The following is a 12035-nucleotide window of genomic DNA, read 5'->3' as shown; positions in this document are numbered from 1 at the left end:
GAAAGTAATCAACCAATAAGTTACTCTTAAAAAGAAAACATACAACTGTCATGTGAGAAAGAGCACTAAGCTGTCTGTGTATAATTTGTCATTCAAGGGTGCAACTGGAAACCGATCTGAAGATTGAGAAGGAATGGAGACAGACTTTGCGGGAAGATCTTCAAAAGGAGAAAGACACCGTATCTCATCTCAGAAATGAGACCCAACAGATCATTACTCTTAAAAAAGTAAGTAATGGTGGTAAACTTCAAAAATCCTGTCGTGATGAAAGTTACTTGAAAAGACAATCAAGTCATAATTTGCATGTATACGGAGGAAACAAAGTATACTGGTCTTCTTTAAAAATATCATTAAGGGGATTAAATGAATAGAAAATAGTTGATAGGAAATAGACCAGCTATTTTTTATAAAAAGCTGAAGGATACACTCCTATCCTTTAATGGTATGTATACGATGTGGAGTTTGTTTCTTTTAAATTGCATTTTCTGTCTTTTATTATTTTGAAGGAGTTCCTTAACCTCCAGGATGAAAATCAGCGGTTGAAAAAAATATATCACAAACAGGAGCAAGCTCTTCAAGAACTTGGCAACAAACTTAGCGAGTAATTTCTCTTTTTTCCTTTTACTAAGTAGTCATTGACTTTTATAAAGTTATGAGGGTGCCAAACCAAATAGGCATAAAAGTTTAATATAAAAAAGAAAGATATCAACTTGGAAACAAAGCCAAACAAAAACTTCAAAATTAACAGATAAGGGTGTGGACTGGGGAGAGATTGTGTTAAAAATTATGTTCTAAAATGAACATAGATCTTAGCTCTAGATATTTTCCAGTAGATGAACTCTAAGACTGTTGTTTAATGTCTCCAAATCATATTTTTCTCAGAAGTCAAATTTTCAGAATAGTTGGAGAGATCTTTTTCAGACTGTTCTGAGAAGGAGCCACCATTGTGAAAAGTTGATGTTGTTTGATGCTAGTTGGGGCTTAACTTCATACAGTATGGTTGGTTCTATCACATTCAAGTGTTACTGGGTTCCTATGAGGACAAGAAGGAGAAATGGATTTCTATCTTTCAGAAATGGATTTCTGAATTTTCCTCCTTGTTCCACATTGTCTTTGTTTGGGATTAGCTTCATCTTTGTGCCCTGATTGAACATATTGTTAAATACCTAGGGTAAATGCTGGAAGGTTTGATTTAGTATTGAATTTAGTATTGAATGTATCACTGTCACATTAGAAAATAAGAAGTGTCATTTTTTTTATAATACAAAAAAGTTAAAGAAAGCTACAGTGACCCATAATTCTATCACCTAAATAAATCCCTTTGATGTTTTATATGGTTAGAAAATTCAAAGAGCATCAAAAGGGAACTTCCCTAGTCATCCAGTGGTCAAGACTCTGCATTTCCATATCAGAGGTGTGGTTTTGATCCCTGGTCAGGAAACTAAGATCCTGTAAGTGACGCAGCCAAAAAAAGAAAAAGGTAAAATGAGGTGAGGTTGGGAGGGGGAAGGTCATGCAGAATAATATGAGACATTTAATTTTGTTGAAAGGGAAATAGTTCATAAATCGTATTTAAACTTACCATTCAGGATCTGCATTTTCAAGTTATGACTAAATTTTAAAATTAGCATTCATTAATGTCATTCATTGGAATGGGTGAATTTAACTCAGATGCTCATTATATGTCTTGAGAGTCCCTTGGACTGCAAGGAGATCCAACCAGTCCATCCTAAAGGAGATCAGTCCTCGGTGTTCATTGGAGGGACTGATGTTGAAGCTGAAACTCCAATACTTTGGCCACCTCATGCGGAGAGCTGACTCTTTGAAAAGACCCTGATGCTGGGAAAGATTTAGGGCAGGAGGAGAAGGGGATGACAGAGGATGAGATGGTTGGATGGCATCACCAATACAATGGACATGGGTTTGGGTGGACTCCAGGAGTTGGTGATGGACAGGGAGGCCTGGCATGCTATGGTTCATGGGGTTGCAGAGAGTTGGACACGACTGAGCGACTGAACTGAACTGAACTGAATGTCATTCATTGGAATGGGTGAATTTAACTCAGATGACCATTATATCAACTACTGTGGACAAGAATACCTTTGAAGAAATGGAGTAGCCATCATAGTCAACAAGAGTCTGAAATGCACTACTTGGGTGCAGTCTCAAAAACGACAGAATGATCTCTGTTTGTTTCCAAGGCAAACCATTCAGTATCACACTAATCCAAGTCTATGCCCCGACCAGTAATGTTGAAGAAGCTGAAGTTGAACAGTTGTATGGAGACCTACAAGACCTTCTAGAACTAACATCCAAAAATGATGTCCTTTTCATCATAGGGGACTGGAATGCAAAAGTAGGAAGTCTAGATACCTGGAGTAACAGGCAAATTTGGCCTTGGAGTACAGAATGAAGCAGGGCAAGGGCTAACAGAGCTTTGCCAAGAGAATGCACAGGTCATAGCAAACACCCTCTTCCAACAACACAAGAGGATAGTCTACACATGGACATCACCAGATGGTCAATACCAAAATCAGATTGATTATATTCTTTACAGCCAAATCAGGTTGATTATATTCTTTGCAGCCAAAGATAGAGAAGCTCTATACAGTCAGCAAAAACAAGACCGGGAGCTGACTGTGGATCAGATCATTAACTCTTTATTGCCAAATTCAGACTTAAACTGAAGAAAGTAGGGAAAACCACTAGACCATTCAGGTATGACCTAAATCAAATCCCTTACGATTATACAGTGGAAGTGACAAATAGATTCAAGGGATTAGATCTAATAGACAAAGTGCCTGAACTATGTACAGAGGTTTGTGACATTGTACAGGAGGCAGTGATCAAGACCATCCCCAAGAAAAAGAAATGCAAAAAGGCAAAATGGTTGTCTGAGGAGGCCTTACAAATAACTGAGAAAAGAAGAGAAGCAAAAGGCAAAGGAGAAAAGGAAAGATATACCCATTTGAATGCAGGGTTTCAAAGAATAGCAAGGAGAGATAAGAAAGCCATCCTCAGTAATCAAAGAAATAAAGGAAAACAATAGAATGGGAAAGACTAGAGATCTCTTCAAGAAAATTAGAGATACCAAGGGAACATTTCATGCAAATATGGGCACAATAAAGGACAGAAATGCTATGGACCTAACAGAAGCAGAAGATATTAAGAAGAGGTGGCAAGAATACACAGAACTATACAAAAAAGATCTTCATGACCCAGATAACCATGATGATGTGATCACTCATCTAAAGCCAGACAGCCTGGAATGCAAAGTCAAATGGGCCTTAGGAAGCAACACTATGAACAAAGCTAGTGGAGGTGATGGAATTCCAGTGGAGCTATTTCAAATCCTAAAAGATGATGCTGTGCAAGTGCTGCACTCAACATGCCAGCAAATTTGGAAAACTCAACAGTGGCCACAGGACTGGAAAAGGTCAGTTTTCATTCCAATTCCTAAGAAAGGCAATGCCAAAGAATTCTCAAACTACTATACAATTGCAATCATCTCACATGCCAGTAAAGTAATGCTCAAAATTCTCCAAGCCAGACTTCAATAGTACGTGAACCATGAACTTCTAGATATTCAAGCTGGATTTAGAAAAGGCAGAGGAACCAGAGATCAAATTGCCAACATCAGTTGGATCATTGAAAAAGCAAGAGGGTTCCAGAAAAACATCTACTTCTGCTTTGTTGACTATGCCAAAGCCTTTGACTGTGTGGATCACAACAAACTGTGGAAAATTCTTCAAGAGATAGGAATACCAGACCACCTTACCTGCCTCCTGAAAAATCTGTATTCAGATCAAGAAGCAACAGTTAGAACTGAACATGGAACAACAGACTGGTTCCAAATAGGAAAAGGAGTATGTCAAGGCTGTGTATTGTCACCCTGCTTATTTAACTTATATGCAGAGTACATCATGTGAAATGCTGGGCTGGATGAAGCACAAGCTGGAATCAAGATTGCTGGGAGAAATAATAACCTCAGATATGCAGATGACACCACCCGTATGGCAGAAAGCGAAGAACTAAAGAGCCCCTTGATGAAAGTGAAAGAGGAGAGTGAAGAAGTTGGCTTAAAATTCAACATTCAGAAAACTAAGACCATGGCATCTGGTCCCCATCACTTCATGGCAAATAGATGGGGAAACAATGCAAACAGTGATAGACTTTATTTTTGGGGGAGGGGGGGGCTTCAAAATCACTGCAGATGGTGACTGCAGCCATGAAATTAAAAGACACTCGCTCTTTGGAAGAAAAGCTATGACCAACCTAGATAGCCTATTGAAAAGCAGAGACATTACTTTGGCAACAAAGTCCATCTAGTCAAAGCTATGGTTTTTCCAGTAGTCATGTATGGATATGAGAGTAGGACTATAAAGAAAGCTGAGCACCGAAGAACTGATGCTTTTGAAGTGTGGTGTTGGAGAAGACTCTTGAGAGTCCCTTGGGCTGCAAAGAGATCCAACTATTCAATCCTAAAAGAAATCAGTCCTGAATGTTCACTGGAAGGACTGATGCTGAAGCTGAAACTCCAATACTTTGTCCACCTGATGCAAAGAACTGACTCATTTGAAAAGATCCTGATGCTGGGAAAGATTGAAGGCAGGAGGAGAAGGGGACAACAGAGGATGAGATGGTTGGATGGCATCACCGACTCAATGGACATGAGTTTGAGTAAGCTCTGGGAGTTGGTGATGGACAGGGAGGCCTGGTGTGCTGCAGTCCATGGGGTCACAAAGAGTTGGACATGAGTGAGTGACTGAACTGAACTGAATGTCACTGACAGGAGTAAGTATCCCTTTTAGAGTTTACCAACCATGTGACTTAGGGCCATTTATTTAAGCTGTTTAAGCTCATTTTTCCATTTGTAAATTGTAGAGTTATAATATCCCTTTCTCCATTTGTAAATTGGAGAGTTATAAAATACCTCTAGGGTTCTTTTTCTGATTAAAAGAATAAGTATCTGAAAGCATCTAACACAGTACCTTTCCTCATCTCAAGCAGAATATCAGTTTTCTTGTCTGTAAGATGAACAGGATAGATATGAAAGTTACTTGCCAGTGCTTACATTCTAAACCAGCAATCTAAAATATAAATGATTAATTTGAAAAGTACTTTTGATAATGGCATATTTACTCTTAATTGATTTCTTATTGAAGGATTCTTATAAAGAGAAATTTTGATAGATTTTGAAAAGCTTTAAATGTTAATTATTCAGGACTTCCCTGGCAGCCCAGTGGGTAAGACTTCTTACTTCTAATGCAAGTAGATTGGGTTTGATCCCTGCTTGGGGAACTAAGATCTTGCATGAGCATGGTGCAGGGGAAAAAAAAAAGTTAATTATTCTGAATAAGTTATAATTGTAGATAAACTGTCTAGTATGAAGATTAAAGCAATAAACCTGAAATATTAATATTTGGAGAAAACTTGGAATGTGAAAATTTAGGATGAAATATTAGAAAAAGAAAAATCTAATCTGTTATGTCATAATTACTGTCAGTTTAAAATGACTGAAAGAGGAAAAAACCAGCTTCTCCCTTATCCTCAACTGAGGCTTAAATTCCAAGAAGAAAAACTTTTAGTTTAAAGAATTACCAGGACTCTTCCAATGTAGTATTCTGTAATGCTATTCTTTCCATATAAAGAAATTTACAGATTTTTTTTCCTTCATAGAGGGATTTCAGGATTGTCTGAGGCTTATGTAATTTATGGATGTTTTCCTATAGTGTCATAATTGATTGTATCACATTTATCACATTCTCATGTTTTATTTTGACCTTTTTCTATGCTTTTTTTCATGCTGTGGTCAAATATTTTCAGAAACTTAAATACATATTCCTAAATGGAATTTAATTAAAATGAATAATACAGACATGTGTTCCCTGCCTCGGACAAGGAAAAGGTGTTCTTTTGGTGTGTTTATTGGAACTGTAACTGATACTCTCTCTCTTTAGGATAGTTCGGCAATTTGTATCAGGGTAGAAGGGGCAGTATGCTTTTTTAGGGTCCGTATTTGTGAATAGAGGCATTTTAACCAGAAATAAATCAACACCAGTAAGTTTTCATATAGAAAGTATTTCTGTAGTGAACACCATTAAGCAAGCTATTTTTATTCCATATTCAGTTTTTCTGTATATACTATTGTGGCCAAAATTCCCATCAGCATCAGTTTTCCTTGGGTGCTTTTTGTAGATGTGAGTTCAGCTAAGAAAATTTGATTACTCTGTTAGTATTTTTACCCAGTGTAATTTTACATTTATTATTCCCACTGTAAGAGTTGTTATGAGCCAGATAAAAGACTAACACTGTTTTTAAGTTTTGGAACAAAGAACACTTGTAGGGCAAAGCAAGTTCCTAATGTTCTGCTTCAGACTGTAGTATTTTATGTATGTTTTAATCCAACTATTTCATTTTTAAGTTATCTTAAGAAAAATAATACAAATGTTTTGGTCATTTCAATTTTAATGAATAGTTTTATGGCAAAAAGATTTGAAACATGTTGAAAATTCATCAGTAGGTAATTATGTAAACTGCATACTTTACATTTTTTTTTGTGGTATACCATGTAACCATTTAATATAATGATGTGGCAGATACTTAATAATAAGTTAGTAGCTCTAAGCCTTTCAGAATATATTGTTAAGTCATATGGGGAACTATGTAAATAATTTTTCCATTTGAAATACACATATTCATTGACATGTAGAGATGATCATGTCTGGGTATTGGGATCACAGATAAATATTGCATGTTAACTAACACGTATTTTTAAAAGGTTAAAAAAGTATTATATCTTCTTTAATATAGACACTGTTACTTACCACTCTGTAGCATCTGCTACAGAAAGAGTATTCATAATGGTTAACCTATCAGCTTTTGGGTCTCAGAGGTGAGGATTTAAATCCCGGCTTCCTCAGTTACCATCTTGTGACTTGTTACAAGTGACTAAACCTCTTAAGACCTCACTGTTTTCATCTGTATAAGTGTTTCTGAAGACTAAATGAGACTACACATGCAAAGTTCATAGCATAGTGTCTGGTACCTCAGCTGTTTATTGACAGCTACAATAAATGATATCTATCATTAATAGTCATAACCACATGAAAATTCCAACGTTCTTTCTTTAAAAAAAGCAAATTTAAAATCTCAAGACTATTTTTGCTTTAGGTCATTTAAGAAATACAGGAAACTGTTAAATATAATCCCACTAGCCAAAGAAGATCATTAGAATAATATATACAGTTTTATATCCTATGAAAATTCAGTACTCTTCTAAGGAATTATTAGATGTTCTGTATTTTAAAATGTGTAGTGAAATTTGAACCAATTTATAATCTTTTTAGATCAAAACTTAAAATTGAATACATGAAAGAAGCCAACAAAGCATTGCAGGTGAGTTTGAAGTATTTTCCTCAAGTAGGAAGGTATGGATATCTGTGAAAGTCTCCAGTAGAAGGTAAGGCTCTGTGTTCTGTTGTTGAATCTTAGGATATATAGAGGCAGAAGCACTGAATGGGGAGCTTGTAAGATGGGGTCCACCTCTTCACTATACCTCTAGAACACATTATTAAAATTCCTCATGTTGGAAATGACCTTGGAAATAGTTTTGTCTACTTTCCTGAAGTTGTGGCATGGTTAGAGTGAAACTGCCTTTGGATTTGATAATCCTTAAATTCCTGAGCCAGTCTGTTACTAGTTTTTGATCTTCAAGTCACATATCACCATGGAGTCTGTTTCCTCTTCTGATTTTGGCTTATGATTTTGCCTAAGGTTGCTTTGAATATTGAGTATGTTAATTGAGTGAAAGCGATTTGGTACAACTGAATACATGGCTCTTACAACAGAGGAGAAAATATAGTCTCTGTGTGAGTACTTCAGTGACAGATGGCTTCTTAACCGCACAAGCTCCCCATTTCCTTTACCAAAGTGTTACATGAAAGTCATTTAAAAAGTCAAATTGTACTACATACTACGAAGACTTAAAAAAAAGAAAAAAAGGGAAGCAGTCTTTTGTTTTTCACCTTCTTGTCCCTTATCCATTCCAGCTTTTGCCACCATTAGGGAGCTACTTTTAATTCTTTTTAGTTGTTTCTTCTAGTATTTCCCTATTTCTTAAGTATTATGCAGACCTGTGTATTGCCTCATTAACATGATGGATGAGGAGTTTTGCTAACTCTCCCCCTGGTCTGTCTACTCTTCACTGTTCTTCTCCTGTAGTTAAGTAAAAGTTTTTGTGAAATATATTTACTGTATATTCTTTATTATGAGTATTTAAATACTGTTCCTTGCTGGGGCAGGTAGTATTATATATTGCAGTTGTATTTTTTTTCTTGAACAACTTTTCATTTCCTCTAGAGCTAATATTTACCCCCCCCTGCCTTTTTTAGTTGTATTTGAGAATCAGAGTTTTCTTATACCTTCAAACACTTCTGCTGCTGCTAAGTCGCTTCAGTCGTGTCCGACTCTGTGCGACCCCACAGACGGCAGCCCACCAGGCTCCCCCGTCCCTGGGATTCTCCAGGCAAGAACACTGGAATGGGTTGCCATTTCCTTCTCCAATGCATGAACGTGAAAAGTGAAAGTGAAGTCGCTCAGTCGTGTCCGACTCTTAGCGACCCCATGGACTGCGGCCCACCAGGGTCCTCCGTCCATGGGATTTTCCAGGCAAGAGTACTAGTGGAATGGGGTACCATTGCCTTCTCCACAAACACTTCTATTAAATGCTTTTTGATAGAAGTTTTTCACATGGTAAAAATGAACTAAGGAATCAGTTCTTTCTTTTTCCATCAGAGTCATACTTACTGAAGTTCTCTGCTTTATTGCTCCTGTCTGGTCTGGTCACTCTTGTCCTGGCATTTCCCTTTGTTGTCATTCATTCTTTCAATGCTTTTTTTTTCGCCGTGCCACACAGCTTGTGGGACTTTTTTATAAATAGTTAGCCAGCTAGGCATCAAACCTGGGTCTTTGGCAGTGAGAGCATGGAATCCTAACCACTTGATCAACATGGAATTCCTACTGGGCAATGCTTCCTTCAATAGCCTCCTAGAAAATGGTGAATGAATAATAAAAGATTTTATGAATCTGTATGCCTTTATTCTGCTCTCACACTTTTTTAGGAGATATGTAGGGATGTTTGCCCAACTGTCATTTTTTAAGCTCTTTTGTAAAAATTTTTCACTGTGAAATATATATCATATATATGAGGACATGTACAGTACAAGTTAAAAATGCTAGCATACTGTTTTAGCTTGTGGTAGAACATGTGTGCTCCCTGATTGCATTCCCTTCCCTACAGTAACAGTCTACTGTTTTTGTTAATCATTATGTTTTTCTAACAGTTTTATTGTTCATATCTAGCCTACATTATCTAGATTTCCATTTTTATGTGTATGAAAATGGATTTATGTATGACTTTTTTTTTTTTGGTGCTTACTATTGTCCAGTTGATGGGTCTGTTGTCTTACAATGGGTCTATTTCTTACAATGGGTCTATTGTAAACCAGCTATTGCAGTTTCTTATGTTTTGGATTTTATCTGATTTCTTCTAAATAGTATTTTTTCCTCTATCCCCTTATTTAAGCCTATAAACTGGAAATTAAACCTAAAGTTTCCACCTTCTGTGAGACTTATTTCTGTTACTATATTTTTAATATTCAGCAGGCTCCTATTTGCTCATTTTTCCTTTTTAAAATAACATCTTGTTTTATCTCTGAGGATATTCCATTATAATTTCTTTAATGTTTTCTTTTATTGCTGCCATTCTGTTTCCTCTGAATATTTTCTTCTGTTTATTTGGCTGGAGTACTTCATGCCCAAATCATTCCTCAAATGTTAGAAAATCTCCCAGTTTTGATGAAAGGCACAAAAAATCTTGGAAGCCTGGTGTTTGTTGGTTAGGTGGGTGGGGATGTGTTGTAATAGACAGGGAGGCCTTGACCAAAGAGAAATCTGTCAACTTCCAGTCTGTTGGGTATCTTCTCCCAGTGTTGGTATCTACTTCTCTCTGGAGCAGTTGACTTTGTTCAGAGAAGGATCCTTAATACCGTTTGGAGGATTTAACCTGAGTAGCTGACATTCTGGAATGCCAAGGGCAGAGAAAAATAGCCATTTGTTTGCAGAGCAGTAGCTTGCCCCCTTTAGTTTTGGCTCTGCTTGTAAACAGCTTTGTTTTGTTGAGGAAGCAATTCAGCTCCCTGGATCTCAAGTTTTTTTTTAATCTGTAAAATGAAAGCTTGAGGGTGCTCTTCTGAGGTCCCTTCTAGCTAATGCACTAGGCTTACCCTACATTGTACAGCTTTTCTCCTTGAGAGGTGCAAGGTAAGTTCGTAAGTCTGGAAATAAAGTTGGAAGCTCAACCCTGATGTCAGAACGTTACTTACTTTTGAACCAAATGATGGTGTTTGGAAATCTGCTTCATGTCAGGCTCTCGTCCTTACAAACATAGCTGGGCAGCAAAGTTGCTTGCACTATGTGACTTTGGGACATTTGGCAAATCACTTTGCTTTTTATGGTGTTCCAAGTTAGACTGAATTATCTTCAAGGCCTCATCTTGCTTTAAAAAAAATAATTCCATGATTCAAATCATGTGATTCTGCTGGTCAGTCTCTGTATCTGATGGGAGCTGTCTAGGGTTTTTTTTGTTTTTATATCTTCACTTCTTACAATCCTGTGTTCTAAGAAGCCTTAAGAGTGCCTGAAGTGCAGTAACCCAATACCATTTGTCTTACGTCTGCTATAAGACTGTGAAATTAACCTTGCAGTCTTGATCTCTGAATGCTTCCTCTCTTTTCATCTTAGTTTCTTCCAAGAATTATGCTGTCAGGTAGAAGACGCTTTCAAGAAAACTCAGGCTTTTGAGAATGTCTGTGGGTTTTTCCGCTTGTAAGATTGTTCTCTCGTTAGCTGGTGTAGGTCCTATTTTGCTCGCTCCCTCTTCCAAGTTAGAATCAGATATACTTAAGAGTCAGATATACTTGGTTCTGTGGAAGCAGCAGCAGCAGTGTAGCTTAGTCTGGGCTGTTTCCAAAAGGGACATGTGATGAGATTAATCAGAAATACAGGACTTCTTTCAAACTTAGGTCTTCTCATTATAAAATGGGAACCACCTAACAAAGTTGCTTTCATAGGGGGAAAAATGCTTTTCCTAGCCAAGATCTTGGTTGGTTAAGAATGAGTCAAGTTAGTTAGAAATTTTAGGTATCAAGTTAATTTCTACCTGTTTAATTAAGACTACTTACATTTGCTATAAAAGTTTACAGAGTATCTGTTAAATTTGTGAGTTACAGAAGGGAAATTTATAGCACTGTAGAACTGAATTTAAGGTGAAGTCTTACCTAAAGAACTCAATCATTTGATTTACAAATTCTCTTCAAATATTGTGGATTAGTTGTGTATAATACATACATAATGCCAAACTCATGTATTTCACAGTGAAAACTTATCTTTAAGTGTTTTTGGACTAGACATTAAGATTCTTTCTTTAGTTACTATCCATAGTGGATTTTTGTTAAAAACATTTGTCATGAAATGTTCTAGTATTCAGTTGTAAAGAGTAAAATGAACCATCATCCAGTTTCACTATTTATCAATACATGGTCAATCTTGCTTATTTATATAAGCATGTCCCTTTTTCCTCACCCAGATTATTTTGAAGGAAATTCCACATTTGTTTCATCTACAACTGTTTCAATAAATCTGTCAAAAAAAAGAGGAGGACTGATTTTTGGTTTATCTATATGCATATTCCTATAAAATGCTCTTGGTCTGAAAATCTGTCAAAAAAAAAAGGAGGACTGATTTTTGGTTTATCTATATGCATATTCCTATAAAATGCTCTTGGTCAGAAATGTTTTCATGTATCTTTTAGTACTAATTTGAGCATTAATAATTATATTTTTCCTCTATCAGGGACTGGTTTGGTTGAAAGACAAAGAAGCAACACATTGTAAACTTTGTGAAAAGGAATTCTCACTGTCTAAGAGAAAGGTAAGGGAGAACAGGAAGTGAGTCCAAAAGTTTTGGTGCAAACA

The 12035-nt window shown here is 36.6% G+C and overlaps 1 protein-coding gene across 5 annotated transcripts in view; it reads left to right on the top strand.

The window, feature by feature from the left end:
* RUFY2 (RUN and FYVE domain containing 2) overlaps positions 1-12035 on the top strand; it is a 44957-nt gene that overhangs the window by 30376 nt on the left and 2546 nt on the right. For all 5 annotated transcript variants that reach the window (XM_070781809.1, XM_070781807.1, XM_070781806.1 and 2 more), the window contains 4 exons: positions 98-227; positions 507-601; positions 7350-7398; positions 11914-11991. In XM_070781809.1, the coding sequence (XP_070637910.1) occupies positions 98-227; positions 507-601; positions 7350-7398; positions 11914-11991 (352 nt within the window). The remainder of the gene's footprint in view (positions 1-97; positions 228-506; positions 602-7349; positions 7399-11913; positions 11992-12035) is intronic.

The sequence above is a fragment of the Bos indicus genome, chromosome 28 (assembly GCF_029378745.1).
Source record: "Bos indicus isolate NIAB-ARS_2022 breed Sahiwal x Tharparkar chromosome 28, NIAB-ARS_B.indTharparkar_mat_pri_1.0, whole genome shotgun sequence".
NCBI classification, from domain to species: Eukaryota; Metazoa; Chordata; class Mammalia; order Artiodactyla; family Bovidae; genus Bos; species Bos indicus.
Note: the sequence above shows the minus strand (reverse complement) of the source record. Positions and strands in the feature narration are given on the sequence as shown.